The following is a 24,758-nucleotide window of genomic DNA, read 5'->3' on the forward strand; positions in this document are numbered from 1 at the left end:
GCCCACAGTCAACAATATAAAGTGTTACTTTAGGGACATCCCAGAAGTGTTGTGTTTTCAGGCAACGCTACCAGTTGGATTCGAGCTGGGGAACTTTGTTGCATGACATCTTGCTTTAACTCTCCCCACATGTCTGTCTCTACTGTCAAACTATTGAATAACGTTAATAAAGCAAAAATATATATATATATTTTTTTTTGAAGAAAGGATTGTATCCAACTATAAAGCGCGGAATGTCTGTTTGTCTGTCCGTCTGTCTGTCTGTGTGTTATTCTCATATCTCGAGAGCCGCTCATGCAATCTACTTCACACTTGCTCAGGACTCAAGGGAGTGTGCAGTGTCGAATGTGGTGCAATTTGGCCTGATGGTGGCACCAATTTTACATTTGGCCTGTTACTTTTGAAACATAAGTTTTGAACCATCAAGATCAAAATTCCTTTTTCCCTGGATTTTGTGGGTCCAGACGAATCTATCCATATAAGCCACGCCCATTTGCATCTAGACTAAATTTTGTAGAGAACGTCTCTCCAGAAAAAGTTATGTTTTTGGATTGTTGATGTTCAATACGGTTTTGCTAAAGCTGGCCTTCAAAGTTAGCTGAAATGGTTATATTACAAAAATGGTTTTATCTCCTAAACGCTTTGTGCTATTGCGACCACATTTGGTGGACATGTGTAGATACAATGTCTGAGTGACCATGGCACATTTGGTGCCATTTGGCCAATAGGTGGTGCTGTAGCATCATCAGCTAACTATAAAGGAAGTATTCTCTGTCTGTCTATAAATGTATGTATGACTGCCCTTTTCATATCTCCATATCTCCATTCATCCAATCAACTTCACACTTGACGTGTACAAGCAGCCAGCCAAGCAATCGGCCCGTTACGGATGTGCACACGCTCCGAACGGGCACTGCACTAGTGCTTTTGAAAGCACAACCTATTTAGCATTTTTAGCATTCCTTTAAATCAGGAGTGGAAGATAAAATCTTCTATTATGCTATAAATGGATTTATATTGCAGAATTACCTAAACCAACCAGAGATTTTAAAGGGAAAGACACCATGAAATAAAATCTCTGAGGGTCGACAAATTTCTATTGTTTCATGCTATATATCGTCATATTGCCCAACCCTACTTTTAAATCAATTACTTGCCAATACAGCAACAACAACTGGTTAACCAGTACAATGAAACTATTCTAATGCTCGTGTCCATGTAATTTCTGCCAAACAAAGGTCAACATGAAGATAAACTCATTAATCAAACATTAATTTCAACTTTCTGAAGATAATGTGTGATAAACTGTGTTGTTTTGAGTATTGTTGTCAGTTTAGGTTATTTCTTTAATGTAAAACTGTATTTTATACATAGGAGGATATAATGCCAGAAACAGACAGGAAAACATAAACAGCATGTCAACAAAGGTTGATACAGAGTTTATTCTCCTGAAGTCGTGAACGATGTGTCTCATGTGATTCTTTGCTGGCTGTTTTTCAAAGGGTTCAGTTTGTGCCCAGCCGTGCCCTCTTGGCAAGTACGGCATCAACTGCAGCAAGGACTGTTCCTGTCGTAACGGCGGACTGTGCGACCACGTCACGGGGCAGTGCCAGTGCGCAGCTGGCTTCAGCGGACGCAGGTACGCAGCTGACACCATGGCAGCAGGCTGCTGAATTATTATGCACAAAAGCCTTTCGTGAAGTACTCGGCGCAAACTTTTGCACTCCTACTTTGAAAATAGGTCAGACAATGGCATGATTTATTGATATTAGTATTTAATGCAAAGGATGGTTTCATGCCGACAGTCGCACATTAAACAGTCACTCATTGACCTATTCTCTTTGTTGACGTCCAACTGAGGCACAAACCTGGCTGTTCTTTAAAAAGAGAAAGGAAATGCTGGAAAATTTCACGCTCAAGAGATATAAGCATTTATAAATGCCCATTAGTCCATTTGAAGGTGGATTGGAAGCTTTTAATAGGGGTGTTTATGTTTAATTAATCTTATACTTCATGCTGGCCAGCAAGGTTTCATGTCTTCAGCCTTCATCCTCCTCCTCTCCCAGCCTACCCATTGATCTTACCATGGGCTACATGCTGTTTGGCTTCTGCTCATTAATTATAAGTAATGGGCTTATATTAAGGTCTCATTGAAATCCACAGATCTTTTTTGTTCCCCATGCCTGCCAGAGCAGCACAGAGCAGCCTGGGTTTATTAGTTCAGCTAAAGCAATTGTCTGTTGGATGGAAACACTTCCTCGTCGAGACCTCTCCTTTCCTTTATTATTTTGCAAAATTGCCCTCATTCATTTTGTCAGTGGCAGGTGAATTAACCTGCCAGGAATAATCTGAGATTGTGTTAGCCCCCACCCTCTCCTGTCTAGTTTAATAATACCATTGTCCCCTGATAAAACTAAAGCCAGGGTAATTTAAACATGAAACATAACTCGCCCATTTTCTAATGTAATTGAGCTATTTGTAATAGCTTTGTTAGACTCTTGAGATTGATCCTCCGCCAAGATTGTGTAGTTAAGTCAGTATATTTAAGTAAGGATAAAATCCATTTTCTGATCTACTTCAGTTCTTCACGTGGAGAAACTCATCAACTCTGGTTAATGGCGATTACTAAGTCTTGTCCAACTGCTGACCGCAGGGGGATGCTTTTAGAGCTTCCTGTCATGTACTCGTTGAACTTCATGTCAGTCTTGGATTAATGAAAATGTTTTCAAATTAAAAATTAATTATTTAAATTGTAAAATGTAAAAAGACTATCAATGATGTAATATTATGACTATATTACAATAGCAGCTGAAACGTTTTATTCTAAAATCAAATAGCCACCGTTTTCCAGTGGTGTAAGAAGTACTCAGATCTTTTACTTAAGTAAAAGTAGCAATACCACACTGTAGAAATACTCTGTTACAAGTATAAGTCCTGCATTGTAAATGTTACTGAAGTAAAAGTAAAAAAGTAATAGCATCAACATGTTCTTAAAGTGGCAGTAGGAAGTATATTTTTGGCATCATTGGGCAAAAAATCCATAATAACCTTTCAGCATATTGTAATTCAAGTGTTCTGAGAGATAACTAGACTTCTACACCTCCTCATGGCTCTGTTTTCAGGTTTTAAAAAATCTAGCCTGTGCCGGGAGACTTTGACCAATCACAGGTCATTTCAGAGAGAGAGCGTTCCTATTGGCTGTGCTCTGGCTGGTGGGCTGTGCTTGGTATTTCCTCAACTGGCTGCTGGGTCACAAACGTTCTCATTTTACAGCTAAACAGCACACTACATGATGTTCCTATAAACATTTGAGGCGAGAAATAGTCATTACAGTTGCAGAATATTGATTCATATTTGAATCGCAATGAATGAGTTTGCGAGTGATTGACAGCCGGCTCTCATAGACGGCAGCTGGACGGCAGCTGGACGGCAGCTGGACGGCAGCTGGACGGCAGACTCCAGCTCGGTTCTGATTGGTTGTTTTCCTCCGGTCTGTGAAATCTTGCAGATGCCGTTAGGAGCACCGGAGGACACACAGACACATGATTTTTTTCAGATTACCGGTCTCATGCACTATTGTCAGGATATAGTGCATGTAGTTTTATAAACATAACCTTTTTTATCATATTTGCTCCAATTCTACCCACTGCTGCTTTAAAGTACCAAAAGTACTCATTATGGAAAATGGCTCAGAATAATATATATCATATTATTGGATTATAATTATTGATGCATTAATGAATTCATCACTATATTTTATTCTATTATATATTACTTTACAATACTGCTGACAGCTTGTGAATTTCCCCCTGAGGACCAAAAAGCCTTATTGACATAATAATATTGTACTTATTATAGTTTGTATTGTTAATCTAAATCTGCTAAGTAACTAGTAACTCTAGTATCTGACTACTGTCAGGTAAATGTACTGGAGCATAAACTACAATATTTCCGTTTGATATAGTAGTAGTAGTAGTGGAGTAGAAGCATAAAGTAGCAGAAAATAGAAATACTCAAGTAAAGTACAAGTACCTCAAATTTGTACTTAAGTACAATACTTGAGTAAATGCTACTTTTCACCACTGCTGTTTTCAAATACTCACACAAACATTGTATTGTATCGTACCTAACCATCGTCATGAAAGTGCTCACAGTTACCGTTATTACTGTTGGTCCTAAGAACTTTCCTTTTTATATTTTGCATATTTTGTAGAAGTTACAACAATAACCATTTTTGAAACACTAACTGAGAATTTCAGCTGGCACAATATATCCAAAATGGATATTTAGTATTTCCCGTTTAAACGTTTCAGTTGTAATAATATGCAAGTAGTGCTGTGCAGCAGTGGTGATGGTATAATGAAAGGGGCAATTACACCATAACTAACTTTTGGGCTTGCAACTATTGCTTATACTCACTGTTGAATAATCCGTTAGTATTTCATTGATTCATTGTTAAGTGTATAAAATGTCAAGACCAACAGTTTAAAACTTAAAGATATTCAATTCATGATGATATAAAACAGAAAAAAGAGCAAAACTTCACATAAACAATTAATTTACTATCACGATTGCTGTTAATTCATTTTCTGTCCACTAATTGAGTAATTGACTAATTGTTTAAGCTCTAATATTTTCAATATATCACATGTACAAAGGTGCTTTAACCTTTTTAACATTAGAATTTCAGGTTACCACTCTTTACTCCAATTTTTTAAATTTTCTTTTTATAGCACCAATTTAAAAATGTTAAATTTTTCCTCCTGCAGGTGCCAGGATGACTGTCCGGTGGGCACCTTTGGTCCGCAGTGCAACCAGAGGTGTGAGTGTCAGAATGGAGCCAAGTGTCACCATATCAATGGAGCCTGTCTGTGTGAAACCGGGTTTAAAGGCCCTAATTGCCAAGAGAGATTCTGTCCCCCGGGCCTCTACGGCCTCATCTGTGACAAGTACTGCCCCTGTAATACCACCAACACCGTGAGGTAAGTGAGATATCAACGCGAGGCCGCACTCATCTTCGCTCCGAGCAAGCCCTGAAGCAAAGCCCCCCCTGTAGCTCCTTATGAATAAAGACTTTTCCAACTCAATTTTTGCTTCATCTTCGCTCTAAGCCAGCACTCATTCTGAAGTCTGGACACCTCTCAGCCATGTCATCCAGTTAGCTTTTAATCGCGACCTTTTGCTTCATTCATAATTTCTCAGCCGCATTCATAGTTAATGCAATGTTAATGCTCTGATTCCGGCTGGAGTTGGGCAGCGACCGTAGAAGTCATTACAGAAAGAAGGAGAAAAGGGACACCTCATCTATCTGAAACAAGCACGTAGACACATGGATGGATGAATTGCTGTCGGCGCAGACTTCACACTTTGACCCCTGCTCACGAATGAAGTGTTGAAACTTTGCCTCACTCTTCCCATCTTTCTTCCTCATTATGTTCTAGCTGCCACCCGCTTTCTGGTGAATGCACCTGCTCTGCGGGATGGACAGGGCTTTACTGTAATGAGACATGCCCTCCTGGATACTACGGAGAGGGATGCATGCTGCCTTGTAGCTGCACCAACGGAGCCGACTGCCATCCTGTCAAAGGCTCTTGTATATGTGCCCCCGGGTTCATGGTGAGTACAGTATATCCTCACTGCTGTTTAATCGTACTTAGGTCAGTGGCTGCTATCATGGTAATGTTTTACTGTTGTTTATTGTTATTTATTTTATTTTAATTTGACCTTTACTTGGTCTCATGAAATCTAAATCTCCTTTAGGAGAGAGCCAACATGCCAAAGTGCTAAGAACAATTATTTTACACAAACTAACACAAAGCAAATATTCCCTGAAGTAAGAACCAAGGGAAAGGAGAAAGAGAAGATACAATAAAATAGGAAAACTTAAAATGTATTACGTAAAAGGGCTGTCAAAGTTAATGCAATAATAACGCGTTAACATAAATTTGTTTTAAAGCCACTAATTGACTCTTGACCTCTGACCTCAAGATATGTGAATGAAAATGGGTTCTATGGGTACCCACGAGTCTCCCCTTTACAGACATGCACACTTTATGATATGATACTTCATGCAGTTTGGGGCAAGTCATAGTCTAGTCAGCACACGGACACACTGACAGCTGTTGTTGCCTGTTGGGCTTGAGTTTGCCATGTTATGATTTGAGCATATTTTTATGCTAAATGCAGTACCTGTGAGGGTTTCTGGACAATATTTGTCATTGTTTTATGTTATTAATTGTTTTCCAATAATAAATATATACATTCATTTGCATAAAGCAGCATATTTGCCCACTCCCATGTTGATAAGAGTATTAAATACTTGACAAATCTCCCTTTAAGGTACATTTTGAACAGATAAAAAATGTGCGATTAATTTGCGATCAATCACAATTAACTATTTTAATTGATTGACAGACCTAATTTATATGGAGGACAGAACCTGCCAAAATCAAAAATAAATGAATGACTAATCAAATTAGTCAATAAATATATAGAAGACGGGTGCAGCTAGCCGGCTAGCATGTAGTCGACGAAGAAGCAAATTAAAACAGAAATATCAATTTATGTCACATTTTATCAATTAGTGAATGCCTACATTTATTTTTGATATTATGTTTGCTACATTTAATGACACATTTAATTATTTATTTATCGAGTCGTTTATTTATTTATTCATTTATTTTGGCAGGTTCTGTCTTCCACAAGTTTAAACACATTGAAAACAAAAAAGGAGGAAAAATCAACACACACAATACATTAGATCCCTTGAACATCAGTCCTTAAAATATGACTTATTTATATAACTTTGTGTTTGAAATGATTTAACATGCTGCTCTCTATTTTAATTTAATCACTGCTGTAATTACGGAGTAACAGATTATAATGATGTTGTTGGTTATATTAATTTTTTCATAAAACTGCCATAGGTTAATTGTCATTGTAACCTCGCTCCTTGTGAAAATCTGTAGTTTCATTAGATAATAATGATAAAAGGAGGTCCGTGTGACGGTATCAGTATTGTGTCAATAATATAGCTCTTTATGAAGGTTGTTTTGCATTGATTTGTTATTTGTGGCCGTAGTAAAACGTTTGCGTCATTGTGGTTGTAATGTTCTGTAAGTGGTCCCGGTATTACTTTAGAAGCTTTTTGTACACAGGAAGGCAGAAGCAAGGTGAGACATTTTATTATTGCCTTATTATAGATGTGCTCTACTGCACCGCGAGAAATTCCTCGCTAAATGATTCATTCCCTGGTCCGGCCCTTTGCAGACATTAATAATCAGTCGTGTGTATTTTACAAATAGGGTTGATACGCCTTAACTTCAGGGAGACAAGTAGTCCTCGACCAATTGGGAGAAAATTGAATCTTTGACCTATATAGGTTTCCATTTTAGCAGTTTTTGTGCAGCAGCTATATTGTCCCCTTTTCTACAACTGTCAAATTAGTTGGGTAACTTCAATCCGTTTTCCCATTGTATTTCTTGTCTTGCAATCTGAAGTTACAGAGCAACAGAGACCGAGAGAGGGTACGTTTCTGCCAACATTACATTTCAGTGGAAATTGCCTGTGTCTTACAGCGGGGCCACTGTGGTGAATTGAGCTACCGAGCGGGGCCGCAGACTGTGTCTTAATTTGCTCCACCTGTTCTCTTTGGCGGCTGCTGGGAAGGGCTGCCAGATCCATTAAACAGGCCTAGAGGGCAGGAGCTGGATAGAAAAAGAGGCAGTCAGATGGGAACAGACGCACCTCGTATGGAGGACTGGTGTGTTTGTGTGTGTGTGTTGCAGGGTGAGGTGAGTCCACGTAGTAGCTTTTTTGCTACAAAAGCCGCTTTGGTAGAAAGTCAGATTGTGGCTCTTACCTGTTAAGTGTGTAGCTTTATGTCACATACATGGTACATGATCATTACCACGCAGTGGGGCTTTTAAAATGTGATTGATGACGGTGTTGAGCCTATGATTGCTGGTGAAGTCACTTCCTCAGGGGACAGCTGATAGGACTAAGCCTCCCTGCTGCACCTTTGTTCTGGAGTCCCATCGGGGGGCAAACCAAGCAAAGTGTCGGAGCAGACTGAGCTCCTGCACGCTTGATTTAGCTCTAGTAATTGGACATGCTCTTTTTGACTGGGACAAAGTGATTACATGTTACCTAGTCAGGCATTGTCCCTTGCAATCTGCAGCATGTACTCACGCAGTATCATTTCTTCCCTGCTATGGTTTCTACAGATTGTGTTGATATACGGTTGTATCAGAAATGTGAATGCATTAGGAATGGATTCCAGTCTGCCTTTGTAGGTGGTGAAAACAAATCATTTTCCTATCTCTGAGGGCTTTCTAGCCTCATCAAAAGGTTCAGAGGTTCATTTTCTGTCTTGCTGCATGAATTTTAAACTGCAGTCACTCATCCAGCAGTTAGATGGACTGTTAAGGAGTGAGACTGATTGGTAATTAGTGGTGCCATTTGCATCTAGTCTCAATGGGTAAGAGGCTGATCAATGTTGTGTCAGTGAGAGGCTTTCTGGAAAAAGTGCTCTCCAATTACATTAAGATACTAATAGGTATGAATTTAGTGCCTTGGCCAAGGACGACCTGGCCGCCTCTCACCAGCCTCCATTGGCTGTGTAGTTATGTAAGGTCCTGCTGCTCTCGTGCGATGGACTGACAGCCCGTGTATTAATAATGATTCTCCACATACAGACTTCTATCCTTCGCGGCTCAGAAGGAATATGAATCAGTCGACTAATGAGAGAGCTGCCTTCCCCCTCTTGAGAGCAGACCAACCACTGGTCTCTGCGCCACGAGGGTGAAACCAAGTGGAATCGGACGCAGCCAAGGATGCAGCAAAATCCATGTGGTCATTTGTGGCTGCATGACGTTTTATCCATGAGTCCAGTCACCAGTAAATTGCCTGTGCTCTGAAGACAGGCCGAACCCCTCCCATGCGCTCCAGCCCCCACTGGCTGCTGGTCGAACTTCTCCCCGCACTTAACAACTGTAACTGAACTGCTATTGTTAGCAGTCTTGAAGCTGTCATTTTCAGCAGAACAAAGGTTATTGCAACCGATTGATAAAAATTTCATTCACAGACGGGCGCTTTTATGTGGTGTACGGGGAGGAGAGATGTTTTAAGATGTGTGTTCTGCCCCTGGCGTCCATTGGCACATCTCCTCCTGCCTCCTGTTTAAACTGAGTTCAAAATGATAATGAGAGCAGCGAGCAGCCAGCGGTCCCCCAGTGCTCTGGTGAGCGAGGCAAGAGCCACTCAGGACTCCTCTGGGCCACTAATTGGAACTCTAAATCATTGTGTCACCTGTCACTCAAGACAGGGTGTGCGAGGGAGGGTGTGGGAATCCATAGACTGGCTGTGATCTCCAGCTTAGGGAGGGACGAGACTAGTGGAGGTGGGCTGTGCTCAGCCTTCAAAGCAGAGAAATTCTAATGACGGCAGGGTGCAGAGGACGTGGAAGGAGTACTCCATGTCCTTTGCCAGATAGTTCACTCCAATGCAATGGTAAAGGGACTTTAAGGCCGCGCCAGCATGGCTGCCGATCTCCCATTGGTGTGCTTATTAATAGTAGATTGAGAGTCTTCTGCCGTTCCCATGTCCACCTAGTTCACCATGGAGTTGTATTTGTTTGGTTTTTGCTTCTCCCCAGTTTGGTGTCATCATATTGCCATTCTTAGTGCCGCTAACTCCCGCTGTTGTCCTGATGCAGGTGTAGACAACCATGTGCTTCCTCCGATACACATGTTGTCGCCAGCTGCTTTGGCACTGGGAGGTTTACAATATTCTCCTCTGATCCTAACCATAGACTGTATATAAGAAGTGGACATAGTCACCTTGACGTCACCCATAGGTTTGTGGACTGCTATTTTGAAGCCTCGAGTTTGGTATTTTGGCCGTTGCCATCTTGTTTTTTTGCAGCCAGAAGTGACTCAAGAGGATGGAGCTAAGTACAACCGAACGCTGAATAAGACATTTTTAGGCGACCGAAATGTTACAATTAACTTTCATGAACTGAAAACACACTGTGAAAGGGTTAAAGTTCAACGACAAAAACACGTCAACTCTCAGACCAGACAACGCCGTGGTAACCTGTCAATCACAAGGTAGCCATGCCCTAAAGCATACCCTGCTTTATGGTCTATTTGACTCTAAATGGGACCATAATTTATTAAATGAACATCATGCTGTATTGAAGAAGACTTGAAACTAGTGATTGAGACCATAAACTCATGTTTACAATGTTTACTGAGGTAATAAATCAAGTGAGAAGTAGGCTCATTTTCTCACAGACTTCTATACAATCAGACTTCTTTTTGCAACCAGAAGAGTCGCCCCCTGCTGGATATTAGAAAGAATGCCAATAGGAGTCGCTAATTAAGGGACAGGGAAATGATCCTCAAGTTGTGTCCTTTGGGTAGTTGGGACAAAGTGGAGGGTTGAACTCTGGACTTGAGCCCTGCATCACTTCACCCTGAAATTGATTCCCTCTTGATGGTTCCACTCACTTGTGTCTACAAAATCTCTGCTGCAGTGTACGGTTTTATAGATGTATCCTCCAATGGGCATTTCACCAAGCAAGAACCACATCTAGTAGTCATAAGTAGTGATGTCGTGGGGAGGACATATTCCCACCGGTTAATGAATTTATGACGACATCAGTGTTACAGATTACACCGGACATTTTACAAGAAAAGATGTTGCTTAATATGTGGAGTGCTTTCTTTGATCTTTAACGTCAGATGGCTGTGTGTCTGGCCTCTCTGGTCGAGCTTTCGCTGCGGGGCTGCAGGTTTCCACCTTGCACCGGCTGTGACCGCCCGTCCTCCGCTCGCCAATTGCCTCATTAATGTTATGAGTTTAAATCCGAAATATTGTCAAATAGGCGCTTTTGCGTTTCGCTTTGGTTATATTAATGCACTAAAGCTAGTAAGGGCAGTTTTGGTAGTAGCTTGGTTGGAGATGGGAAGAGTCTGGATTCTCTGAGTCCTGCCAGTCTCTCCACTGATGAAAGTGGAGACCCCCCCCGTGAGGCGAACCTAACAGGAGAGAGAAGTGAAGAGATGGGGTGGAGTATGCTTGCAAAGAGCGCAGCGTGGCTGGGAGTAGGTGCTGTCAGAATATATAGAGTGCATAATTGGAAGCTGGGAGGCGATAGCTTTGGGGGGTCCTTCCTCTTGAACTTCAGTTATGATCATAAATCCATTCAGCTTAACCGTTGCTTTGCTCCTCATCCTGTATACAGATACAGCATGACTGGTCTAAATAAACAGTTCAGTAAGCTCTGGAGAAGTGCAGTGAACCTCGCATCTCTTTCTCTCTGCATATATTCAGTCTATATTATTCCTATTTTTGGTCTGCCAGAGTCAGCATTTATTGCCATGCTGATTCTTTGCTTCATGACTTTGCATTATTTTTCTACCTCAGGGTGAGGACTGTGCTACAGTGTGTCCTCCTGGTCTATACGGACCAAGCTGCATGTCCACCTGCTCCTGCCACAATCACGCATCCTGCTCTCCAGCCGACGGCTCCTGCATCTGCAGGGAAGGTACAGTATAATTGACTCATTGTAAAAGCTTCAGAGCGACTCCCGAGCTTTACGCTACACTGACTGCTGCACACTGTATACATCTTATCTGGATGCACACATACAGACTTTACTTGTGGTCAGATTCTTCTTGCATTCTGTGCTTGACAATGTAAGACTAAAAACATAAAGTAGGTTGTTTTCGTATACATACTGTATTTCACACAACAGTCAGACGACCGCCGGCCTTCATTTATTCACTACTTGCTATGTTCAGTTTTCTATTTAAAGGTGCTCTATACGATATCCAGAGCATTAATACAGCAGCAAACAACTATTTGCTATGTAAAGATATAGCGGGGTAATGTTGTAATCAGAGCTTCTCTGTGCTTTGTTCACATCGCCGGGCCGGCCGTACATCCTTTTCGTGCATGTGAGCATGCTCCACTGGCTAGCTCCCATCCGCTGCTCTGCACTCATACAGCAGTTACAGCTGATAACGCCGTCCTGACCGTCACCATTGTTGAAATGTAGCACCCACCCTCCGGTTCCCCCTGCGTTAACACTGTTAGCTGTGTCAACACTGCTGCCGTTGTTTTCACTGTAAGCGCTGTTAGGCTCAGCTGTCGCTGACCCATGCTCCCAATCTCGCATTTAGCAACTCTATTTCACTGGATAAGTGAAAACTTTGACCTGCTGGGGGCACTACAGGAAAAACTCATGGGATCGCCAAAGTTAGTAGGATTCATTCTCTGGGGAACGTGAATGTCTATACAAAAAACCCCATCTCAATTAGGACTGGGTGATATGGAGAAAATCAAACATCACCATATTTTTTGACCAAATACCTCGATATCGATATTGCGATAATATTATAGAATTGACCATTGGTGCTTTTACAAAATATTTACAAAATTAGATTTTTGATAAATAATCATCAGTAATGTGGATATAATGAGTGTAAAAGGCAAATAATAGAACAGCTAGAACAGTCTGGTAAATTCAGAAAATTACACCACTTTACCGTAATGCAGCCTTTAAAACCAGGAAAAGACAACACTTATGCCATATAACTATATCAAAAATCTCAGAAGATATCTAGTGTCATATCTCGATATCGATAGAATATCGATATATTGCCCAGCCCTAATCTTAATCCATCCAGTAGTTGTTGAGATAATTCAGTTTTGAACAACGTGGTGGACCGACCAACTGACTAAGAACAGAGTTCATTTTTTATTTCTTTCCCTTTAATTTCCCTTAAATGAATCCCTCCTATTTATCTTGAGGGTTCGAACCCCAGGTTGGGAACCACTGTGCTATGCTATAATTTTGGGTTTTAAGTTGTATAGCATTATAACTGTAATACAATGTGGCTGTATCCACAATACTTGGTTCATACTGTATACCTGTGAACAGTTGGATGTGTCTCTGCTCTCTCTAACCCCAGGCTGGCAGGGCGTGGACTGCTCCATCCTCTGCTCCAGCGGTACGTGGGGTCTGGGCTGTAATCAGACATGCTTATGTGCCAATGGAGCTGCGTGTGACCCGATAGACGGCACCTGCACATGTTCACCTGGGTGGAGGGGAGAGCACTGCAGCGAGTCCTGCCCTGTAAGTCTGTCTTTTAACTGACCATACAACTTGGAGTGTCTCATTGTGCTCATGTGTGGAGTTTTAAAGATATTACAGCAAGTTTTTTATCGTTGTCAGGACGGTACCTATGGGTTGGAGTGTCGTGAACGCTGTGACTGTAGCCACGCTGATGGCTGTGATCCAGTGAGTGGCTACTGCCGCTGCTACCCCGGCTGGACAGGTCAGTACTGCTTTTATAAGAAAAGCTAATCCGAGCAGGCTGACATTAGGGACAGAAATAACCTCATCAACTCAAAAACCTGAGAATGCTAGTGAGACATACTTGTTTACCACAACAGGACGATATGCTGGGGCACTCATGGTTTGTGTTTTACAGAATGTCTGAGCAGTGTTTTGTTAATTAATGTTCAATTTGTTTTGCCACCGAGCCGGCGGGGTATGTGAATGAGAAATGTTGAGAATTGAGCTCTAAATTAATTCTCTCGGCTAACGCACTGGATGCTGGTATGCAATCATGCTTATATTAGTTATACACAAATGTCTGAAGTGACTCACCAGATAAATATTTGGAGACAGAGAATCAAATCATTGGCTCAGAATGCTCTCAAGAGCTTTAAACACGGCCTCTTGATATTATTATTTCTGGCTCTTTTCATTATTTGAGGTTCCAGGTTGTTGTGAAATCTGACTGAACCAAGGATCCAGGATCTCCGTTTGAACTCTGCTCTTTGTTTCTTGTCATTTCAAACATTTGTTTACAGGGAAAAGAGGTGGAGGTAGGAAAGTGTGAATGTCACAGCAAGGGTGAGGATCATTATGCTCAAAAATGAAGTGTCGCATCTGAATGTCAAATACGGGGGGCTAGCCAAGGACCTGCTCTCTGAGCCCGGGTGGAGAGGTGCAGTCAGGGAGGGAATAGATTCAGCAGGAAAGGTCAAGCCTGTGAGCTCTCAGCAGCCCACTCCATTCAGCCTCCTGAGCTTAGGGCATTTATTCTGGGAAACAATGTGGGTTTTATTATCTGCAAGAACGGAGCCGGCAAAACGGGCCTCTCATGCTCTGAATCCTGCACAGGTCGGGACCATCTGTCAGCCTTAATTGAGTCACCGGGGTGTAGGGCTTGGGGCATCGTGCAGCCCACTGGGCCAAGCAAACACACATACATATACGCACTTGAATCGTAGAGGCTTGACAATGGGCTCTCTGGAGGAAGGAGCACCCAGAGAGAGGAAGATGTGGGTTTCGTCACAGGACTGAGTCAGGGATGGAATAAAATGGCTATTTACAGAAACACTGGAGCTATTTTTTATCTGTGAACACTGTCAAATCACTGACCAGAGAAAATATGGCATCCTACTTGGCTGTCAACTCGCTGTTTGTTTTATTGTGGGTTTTAAGTAAACTGTCAAGAAGCTTGAATCTAGGAGTGTGTACGCGTAAGCCGTCTGTGACCCACACAGTTGTTGCTGAACTGTCGTAAGCCTGACATCAGCCTAAAGATGCAAAAGAGCGCTATGACTGGACACTTGATGCAGGGGCTTCATGCTAGTCCATGTTAAATAGGACTTCACCTTTTTATATCTGAAGTAATGTGAGTGTGTGTGTTTACATGCACTGAGAGAGAGAGACTTAAAGAGGGAGAGAGAGGTTTGCTTTTCTCTCCTCACTCTCTACAAATTGGATAGTGGGACCTCTGGCACTTCTCAGCGAAAAGCCTCCTTTGAAGACGCTTCAGTTCTGGCTTCTCTCACTCTTTCTTCTTCTCCCTCACTAGGCATCCAAAGCCCCTCTGTTTGTCACCATTAGACTGAAAAGTGTGCTGCTCTGTCCGCGTTCATTTTCTGACAGTAAAGGCAGTCGTTTTTTGTTTTTTTTCTGCCTGGCCTAGCAGAACCTCAAACACACTTGCACAAGCTTTGCCCTCCTTTTGATGTCCACGGCCGGGCCTCCGACTAAATCACTGCTACCATGCCCCCTCCTCATCAGCACTAACATTTCCTCTCCTTTTACTCCTCCGTTCCAGCCCTAAGGCGCCCTGGCGCACTGTATAACATCGGTCCCCAGAGTTTAGCCCAGGTTTAATTCAAAGGTACTGCACTAATGCTGCTTTAATGGCCACACCATTCTCAGATATTCTCACTCAAAGAAAATTTCAAATGAGGCTTCGAACTAAGGGCTGGTGCTTGAAAGGTTGCAGAGTTTGTGCGCGTGCATGTGTGTGAGTATGTGACTCTTAAGTGTGCATATGTGCCTGAGTGTTTGCAGCGATCTATTTTATTTTATGAGCCTGCAGTAGGTGTATGTGCCTACACATGTACTGCACATGTGTGTATGTGCAGTACATGGGATTTTACCCCCTTTTTGAAGGGTATGACAGAGAAAACGTGGCTGCTCCGACGGATGTGCTAATGCATTCATGTGCACAGTGAGAGCACTGTATGGATGCAGTGTTTTGCGTTTGTTTGTTGGGGCTGCGCCAAACACACAGTGACACTTCCAGACTGCGCTCTCGTAGCCTGAGTACTTCCCTTTCGGCTCTGTGCGCTACGGCGGCTCTGCTGAAAGAGAATGGGAGACAAGCTGGGCCTCTCTGGAGACCCAACCCTGTTAATCAACACAGTGCACTGGCAGGGAGCCCCAGTCAGATCAAAAATAAAATACATTTGGAAAGGAGAAACGGAGTCTGAAAGGATGGGCTGAACTAAAAACACACACACACACACACATACACACAGTCCAATCCAAACGACAGCCTCTTCATTCAGGACTGAATTCAATCGAGGATCCATGCTGGGTGAATAGCCCTCCTCAGATCAACTGTGATCAGGCATTGTGAATGTTGTCCTTTGATGGTGTGTTTTTACAGATGGCAGGCTATTTAGAATATTTCAGCCTACCACAGTCCTTGCCTTCTTAGCGTGCATTCGCTGAATATTCGTGTAATGTTCCTGCAGGAATCCACTGTGATAACGTGTGCCCACAAGGCTTCTGGGGACCCAACTGTTCAGTCAGCTGTTCCTGTCAGAACGGAGGATCCTGCTCTCCAGAGGACGGGGCATGTGTGTGTGCACCTGGATACAGGGGGACGTCCTGCAAACGAAGTGAGCCTCCTTCTCTTTATCCTTTTTAAGTAACAACGGCACAAGCCTTAGGGCTTCGCCGTAACAAACTGCGCCACAGTATTGACCTTGCTTTGATCTTTGCAGAATTGTTGAAGGGTGAGCCTGCTGAGGGAAAGCACTTAGTTGTCGGTCATAACTGCTTGAGTGTAAACCCTTCATCACTGCTATCACTTAATCACAGTGTCTTTACCCCGACAGCAACACACACACACACACACACACTCCTCACACCCTCTGCCCTGTCCTCAACAACCAACGCACAGTGGGAGACACACAGTCCTCGTCCGAGGCTCATCAGAGGGCGTGCTCGCTGGGAGTGCTAGCTCTGCTTTCTGAATGAGGTCTGTCTGGGGCCGCTCTCAAGTGATGAGCTCACTGATTGGGAGTGAAATTCACAGTCACAAACCTGTAAACATCAATTTGAGCGGAATGTAAAACAGAGAGCTAAACAAGCTCTCTCTCTCTCTCTTGCTCTCTGTGTGTGAGCGAGGAAGTTATTACTCCTCCAAATTCAATGTTTACACAGATAATGTTCTCATCAGGTGAAAACCTCATAACTGCAGTTTTGCTGTTTTTCCTGATGAAACTTTAATTGGAGGATTACACGCCGCTCTAGATGATAGAGGTGTATCACACCTGGTGCTTTAAATCAAATCAAAACCCAGGGGTTCAATTTAACATTGCATGGTTGTCAAACAACAACCAATGCCGTGTTTGTCAATTCCTAAAAGGTTTCTTATTTTAGAAATAACTGATTGTCTCCTGAGAATGGTGATTAAAGGAGTTGGTTATGAAAATAGGAACATAATGTGTTTTTTTAAGGTTCTCACTGTACTGAAATGAAAATGTTTTTCTTTTATATAAATTGCAGGCTGTTATTATGGTTGCACAGTTAAAGCTGAAGTCGGTAACTTATAGGGCTGTGTATTGGCAAGAATCTGGTGATAGGATACGTATCATGATACAGGGGGTTACCATTCAATATATTGCGATACTGTAAGCAAGGCGATATATTGAGATTTTTAAAAAAAATCAAATTTCAGGAAAACTGTCATAGTATAAATACACACCACCATAAGCATAAAATCAGAGTAAAAAAGTTTACTTTTTTATGCAATCAGAATAGTGGATCTGCATTTTGGATTTATCACAGAGGGCACATATATGAGAGGGTGCATATCTTTACAAATGAAATAAAGTATTGACTGAATTAATCTTTGCATGTAAACTATTAATTAAATATTGATAGTTTTCTGATACAGTATCACAAAACATAATATTCCTATACTAGATATTTCCTATATCGATATTTTTCTTAGTAGTAACTTTGAGCAAATCTGATAAAAAGTTATTTTTATAAAGCTCTCACTATATCCTGACAGTAGTGCATGTGACAGAATGAGAAAGCTTTTGCTTCGGCCGGTAGGCGGCGCTTGGTTTTGGCTCCACTGTTTTCAACATGGCGGCCGGGTCACAAACGTTCTCATTTTACAGCTAAACAGTGTTCAATTCAATTAAATTTATTTTTATATAGCGTCAAATCATAACAGAAGTTATCTCAAGATGCTTTTTATATAGAGCAGGTAGAGACCCAACAAGAGCATTGCATTGGGATGCGCTGTGGCCAGGATAAACTCCCCGTTTAGCGGGTAGAAACCTAGGTGGGCGGCCATCTGCCTAACAGTCATGCCAATAAAGCATATTGAATTGAAAAAAAAATTTAAATTGAGAGAGAGAGAGAGATGTACAGCAACCACAATAATAGCACAGCAGCTGTAAGAACTAATACAAATACGATTAATAACAATAATAACATCTTGTACACTACAAGATGTTATTATTGTAGAGGTGAGAAATGTAACAGAATATTGATTCATATTTAATCAGCGCTGCTTAGTTTGACCGTTTGATATGAGTGTGAGTTTTGTGAGCAGTGATTGACAGCTGCATTAGAGACCGCTCGGCTCTGATTGGTTGTTTTTGTTCAGGCACGTTGAAATCTTGCAAATGCCATCAGGGGCACAGGAGGAGGCAGAGGATGGGCATGATTTTTCACAGATTATCTAGTCTCATGCACTACTGTCAGAATATAGTGACCGTTTTATAAAAATAACTTTTTTTATATCATATTTGCTCAATGTTGCCGACTGCAGCTTTAATGCTCTTTGTATAAAATGTGAGTATAATTACCTTATACCACCTTTTGAATATATCCTAATGGTCCACATTCTCTCAATAAAATATGCATTAACACACAGCTGTGTGTTTTATAGATCATCAAAACTTAACATAAAACAGACTTTCCCGATTGTCTTAACTATTTTACTGCTCTGTGTCTGGCAGCAGATGAAATGGGAGTGATTACAATAAAGACTGACTTCCCAGCTTCCTCCCTCCCTCTGCTGTCTCTCCTCGTCTTTTCTGCTTTAATTCTTCCGGCCTTGATTTTTTCTGTACTCCCTTGATCACTCTTGTCACGCCCTGTTTCATTATTATATGCCTCTTGTGCCATCCAATGTTGTTGACTGATTCCCTCTTCTCTCCTGCCACGCTCCGCCGGCTGCAGTCTGCTCTCCGGGGTTCTATGGGCATCGCTGCAGCCAGTCGTGTCCGCAGTGTGTGCACAGCACCGGGCCGTGCCATCATGTCACGGGCCATTGTGAGTGCCTGTCTGGCTTCTCCGGTTCTCTGTGCAACCAAGGCAAGTACCCCTCTGTGTCCCTTTGACCTTTCCTTGCTGTTTCACTTCCTGTCAAACTCATTCACAGTGAAGTTTTAAGTGGTTGCTACTGAAAAACGATATAAGTACAGTGTATATCTGAAAATGCCTGGTATTTTGTCTTGACAGGAAATAACAATGATTATAAAAGAAATAGGACAGTAATGTATAAGACATTAGAGTAAAAAATTATACAGCTTCAAAAGTATTTATGTGCTGATGCCTACAATATCTCATAATATGTTAGGGTTCATTTATATGTCAAATAAAGTCCTTTATGACGCAGCATTTTGTGAGGGCACCTGTACAGTTTCCCTACAGTCCTCGCTGTGCTCAGTGGCTCTAATAAGATCAAACGGATGACCTGCTGCCTCTCCCACTGGCATCTTAGCTTTGAAACTTTGAATAATGGCTATTATCAGTGCACTCCAGACCAAAAAGAAAAAAAAAACAACCTTCAACAGGATCCTGAATATTGCTGAAACCCACTTTTTTAGACAAAGAACACATCAAGTAAATGCTGCTGCAAAGAGAGCTGCGTGTAAATTGCTTTTCATGTATACACAGAGTCAAAGAAACAACACGTGAAGAACGGACGTCTTCTTGTTATATTTATTTTCAAGGCAAACTTTTCCTTTGTGTGTTGCCTCAGTAATATTGTTTGAATCACACAGGAAGATCTTGTCGATAGAAAACATCTTTACTTCCAGTTCCTTATTTTAACCTCAGATGTGTTTGATTAGGATGTTGCACTTTTAGAAATCAGGAGTAATTTTAGCACATCTAACGTAAATTTTAAATACAAGACATGCAGACATTTCAGTTTTAGAATATTTGTTATTACCATAAAATGTGTTGACAATATCATAAATGTGTTACTTGTAAAAGAGAAGTGTTTATGATGATGTAGACAGTAGCCTTGTTGTGTGTCAGATGTATTAAAGGACCAGTGTGTAACATTTACTGTAGGGGAATCTATTGGCAGAAATTAAATATAATATTTCATTAGTGTATAATCACTTGAAAATAAGACTTGTTGTGTTTTCGTTAGCTTAGAATGAACCGTTTATATCTACATAGGGAGCGGGTCCTCCTCATGGAGTCCGCCATGTTTCTACAGTAGCCCAGAACAGACAAACCAGACTCTGTTAACTTTTCCTGCTTGGGCCGGAGTCGATAACGCTACTCGCTCCCGTCACCGCCGCGCTCTCTCTCTCTTGCTTCACCACTCACTTCCCTCGTACACTCTACACACTGGCTTTGCTCCACATGGCTCTAGCGAGGGCCATTTGTGTATTTGCGTCGGCCACCGTTGCTCTCAAACACGCTTGGCACACGGGAGAGGCTTCAGTTGGTTGGAATCTCCTCACATCACCGCCAGATCCTACACGCTGGACCTTTAAAGCCACAAACATTTAAAAGGAAACTTATTTAAAGAGATTGAGACATGTAAAAATGTCGACTACATGTTAAATATTTGGGTCGATGTGTCAAATGTTAAAGTTCAGGGTATCGTGGCAGTTTTTTGTTTCCTCATTCTCCATCTATTCAATAGCTCAATGTTAACAGTTTGTCCGATATCGACTCATGTGTGATGGTTTCTGGTGTTTGTCTTGTCAGTGGTTCATCAAAGTGTAGAGGAAATCTGCTCTCCATCACTGTGTTGAGAAGACACCTACATATAGATTTTTTTTATTTTTATATAAATTACAGAAAGGCAATGGGGAACTTCTGAATTCTCTGTCATGGCTTTGAGCAATGTCTTACAAATAAAAGTTTAATAGGTTAGCAGAAGGAAGAGGAGAGAGAAAAAAACGAGAGACCTAATTTGTCTGGATTGTAATTACTGGTGAGCAGGCGTGAAGCCGCGAGGGACGAAGGTGGCCAACAACATGCACATTCTCCTTTTGTTGAGCCCTATTGGCGTCCTCACTTGTGCTCCGTCCAGCACACAAAGTCCCGGCTTAATGAAGCTCTCCCGGTGTGTTGAGGCTTGAAACCCCAGAAGCAGCAGTATGGGGGAGCCAACCCCGTGGCCTAATGACAACCTGCTTGAAGGAGCTTGAAAGAGCTCTCAAGAAGAGGGGAAAGCCAGTTGAAATGTAATCATTAAAATCTCCCCACATGAAAATGAGTCAGAGCCATTTCTTTCACCACCAGCAGCCACCTTATCTGATATTTCCAACGCTGGGCTATTCTCTTTATATGAGACCTTTGATGTATCTGCTGGCGCTGCAGCTCCCTGATCCTGATGGTTAGATACACCTTGGTTCAATTTGTCTCACGGGCCGACAAGAAAACACAATGGAGGTTTCATTGGAAATGAGATCTTTTATTGAAGAGTGCCGGAGAGCATTGAAATATTAATTTCATAAAAAATGTATACAGTGGTCTGTGTACATGGTCTATTTTAATTCTGTGGCACATCACTCATCCCACTCTAGTGAGTGGAAATGGGGCAGTTGGGCCACTGGAGGCAGCGATTGACTCCTCCTTTTGTTTAAACAGATCACTTCATGTCCACTCAAATAGAACAATAGCATCCATTAGAGGAATATGTTTACACAACCTTTGACAGAATGACTTTGTTTGTATTAACGTGCTCACAATAATAATGTGTCCAAGTTTGATGTCATAATGTTAATGGATTTCACTAGTCTTTGCATGTAAGTGATAATATGCAGATCAGTTTTGTAAAGTGTTTTTTGTTTTTTTTGCAGTCTGTCCAAGCGGCAGGTACGGGAGGGCCTGCGCTGAGATCTGCCTCTGTACCAACAACGGCACCTGCAACCCCATCGATGGCTCCTGCCAGTGCTTCCCTGGTTGGATCGGAGAAGATTGCTCTCAAGGTATAACTTCTCTCCTTCATCCTGTGTCTGATTGGCTTATTCTTCCCCTCTCATTGTCTGTCTCCACTCCTAATTTCTCCCTCGCGTTTACCTTCATACGCATCAATCATTTTCATGAACTTACACATTCCAATAACTACCCTCAATCCCAGCTGATGTAAAACTGATAGCTGGCTTAAATGATTGTTGTAATACATTATGCTCTTTGATTTACAGCGCTGTAGGCCAAAGATCATTAGCAGAGTTTTGAGCTGTCACACCATGGGAAATATATGTGTGTTTTTCATAACTACTTAAAGTAAAAAAAAAACTTATGATCAGATGGGTGTTACATTACCAGTGCTTTACTTTGAGTTATTCAACCTGACACATCTGCTCGTCTGGTCTTGATGCAGCAATTTCCCTCTACCTCCAAGACAACTAGGGCTGCAACGAACGATTATTTTCATTGTCGATTAATCTGTTGATTATTTTCTATTTCTATTTTGGTCTATAAAATGTCAGAAAATGGTGAAAAATGTCAATCAGTGTTTCCAAAAACCCAAGATGATGTCCTCAAATGTCTTGTTTTGTCCACAACTCAAAGATATTCAGTCTGTCATAGAGGAGTAAAGAAATCAGAAAATATTCACATTTAAGCTGGAAGCTGTTTGTTTTTATTAAAAAATTACTCGAACCGATTAATCGATTAACAAAATAGTTTGCGATTAATTTAATAGTTAATCGCTGCAGCCCTAAAGACAATTTTCTCCCATGGGAGACAATACAGTAACTTTAACTAATGGGCTTTTGGAGGGATGTTCTGCAAGGATCTGTGTTTGAAAGTGTGTGAAATATTAACATGTGTGGAAAATATTTCCTCAGACATAACGTGCTTCATCCATGCATGCATGCATAGAGGACATAGCGTGTGTGTGGGAGGGTGTGTGACCATGAGCTTGACTGTGTCTCTGGCGTCTGCAGCCTGTCCCTCGGGGCACTGGGGCCCTGATTGTCTCAACTCGTGTAACTGTCACAACGGAGCCCAGTGCAGTGCCTATGATGGGGAGTGCAGGTGCAGCCCCGGCTGGACCGGACTCTACTGCACACAGCGTGAGTCTCTCCCGTCTCCCAGTTAGTAGACACACAGTGTCCTCTACTGGCAGGCAAACAGAACCGCAGCACATGACAAGTGGGAAACATATTTTAGAGACAACTTGGCAACTGGATGATATGAGGTTTTTTCATTTGCATTTTTTTAGACAGAGCAACATCAAAAGGACACTAATGGTCACTTCATTAATTTGCTAATTATACATTCCTGTCATTCACCCAGGGATAGTGCACATCATCAACATCAGTCAACTAATTTGAATTCCATTATCTTTCACCCCAAGGGTCTTTTTTTTGTGTCCTGCTCTTGTGCATGGGACTGTTTTCCTTTTTCTCTCACATAGATTCGTACTATTTCCAGTTGTCTTGTTCTTTATTTCCACCTATATGTTGTGTTAACACGTTAACCAGATGTTCTGCTGAAGCAGGAAATGTTTCCATTCATTCACATTGTCCTTTATTGAGTATGCTGCAGAGACGTTTAATAGTATTGATTTCCGTGTTCCCCTGCAATATGACCTTGACTCTTTATATTGTCTCCCCTCTCTTTGTTTTCTCCACCCCCCCTCCCATCCCAACACTTTCTACATCTCTGCCCCAGGCTGTCCTTCAGGGTTCTACGGCAGAGACTGCTCGGAAGTCTGTCGCTGCCAAAACGGCGCCGACTGTGACCACATCACTGGCCAGTGTGCTTGCCGAACGGGCTTCATTGGGACGAGCTGTGAGCAGAGTTGAGTGGGCCCAACACATTTTAGCACTGAGCAAAATTACCCTGTGGATGAGTGTGTGTGTGTGTGTGTTATAAACACTTTGGCTCCCACTCTAAGTGCTTTAATTTTGATGGATGTAGTAATGCACCTCTCTCCCATGCAGAGTGTCCTGCCGGTACATTTGGATACGGTTGCCAGCAGCTGTGTGAGTGCCTGAACAATGCTACCTGCGACTATGTGACTGGAACGTGCTACTGCAGCCCCGGATATAAAGGCATCCGCTGTGATCAAGGTGAGAGGTGATCGAGACGATCGAGGCTCTCCGCTATATCACCACTCAAAACACAGATGTGTACACAGCGTTTAAACAACCCACTCTCTGTGTTTTCTCTGTAGCAGCTCTGATGATGGAGGAGCTGAACCCGTACACCAAGATTAGCCCGGCGCGAGGCTCGGAGCGCCAGTCTGCGGGGGCCGTCATGGGCATCATCTTTCTGCTCCTCATCATCATGGCCATGCTCAGCCTGTTTGTGTGGTACAGACAGAGGCAGAGGGACAAAGGCCACGAGATCCAGCCTAGTGTGTCCTACACACAAGCAATGCACATCACCAACACAGACTACTCCCTGTCTGGTAAGAGGTTTTACAGATCACTCAAAATAATGTTCACTAGGACAAATGCTGCATACTACGATGGACAAATGTAGACCTGCAATGATTAGTCGATTAATCGATTAGGCGAGCGAAAACATTTTGTTTCTCAAGCAAAAATACCAAATTTCCTAGTTCGAGCTTCTCAAATAAAATGATTTGCTGTTTTTCTTTTACTTGTACGATAGTAAATTTAATATCTTTGGGTTCGGAGCTGTTGGTTGGTCAAAACAAGCATTTTGAAGACTTGTGAGGGGTCTTTTTTTTCATTCTTTTTTAACATATATAGACTAAACAATTATTCGAATAATCAAGAAAATAATCAGTACATTAATCAATAATGAAAATGATCTTTAGTTACAGCCCTAATGCTACATACTGTGCATTTGTCCATCAATGAGACTTTAATTCTGATAAATCTTTATTTATTGCGAGCAAAAATGGGCACACATGTTAAAATCTTCACGCATGTTAGTACTTTGAAATAGA

The 24,758-nt window shown here is 41.9% G+C and overlaps 1 protein-coding gene across 8 annotated transcripts in view; it reads left to right on the forward strand.

Moving 5' to 3' along the window:
* Nucleotides 1-24,758, forward strand: part of megf11 (multiple EGF-like-domains 11) — a 91,400-nt gene that overhangs the window by 61,151 nt on the left and 5,491 nt on the right. For 4 of the 8 annotated variants that reach the window (XM_074632796.1, XM_074632804.1, XM_074632798.1 and 1 more), the window contains 13 exons: nt 1,503-1,639; nt 4,770-4,982; nt 5,442-5,616; nt 11,431-11,551; nt 12,981-13,144; nt 13,244-13,346; nt 16,081-16,227; nt 18,815-18,949; nt 21,688-21,816; nt 22,780-22,908; nt 23,510-23,638; nt 23,782-23,910; nt 24,015-24,251. In XM_074632796.1, coding sequence (XP_074488897.1) covers nt 1,503-1,639; nt 4,770-4,982; nt 5,442-5,616; nt 11,431-11,551; nt 12,981-13,144; nt 13,244-13,346; nt 16,081-16,227; nt 18,815-18,949; nt 21,688-21,816; nt 22,780-22,908; nt 23,510-23,638; nt 23,782-23,910; nt 24,015-24,251 — 1,948 coding nt within the window. The remainder of the gene's footprint in view (nt 1-1,502; nt 1,640-4,769; nt 4,983-5,441; nt 5,617-11,430; nt 11,552-12,980; nt 13,145-13,243; nt 13,347-16,080; nt 16,228-18,814; nt 18,950-21,687; nt 21,817-22,779; nt 22,909-23,509; nt 23,639-23,781; nt 23,911-24,014; nt 24,252-24,758) is intronic. The other 4 variants (XM_074632797.1, XM_074632799.1, XM_074632802.1 and 1 more) reach the window with 2 other exon arrangements.

Source organism: Sebastes fasciatus, chromosome 4, assembly GCF_043250625.1.
Source record: "Sebastes fasciatus isolate fSebFas1 chromosome 4, fSebFas1.pri, whole genome shotgun sequence".
Lineage (NCBI taxonomy): Eukaryota > Metazoa > Chordata > Actinopteri > Perciformes > Sebastidae > Sebastes > Sebastes fasciatus.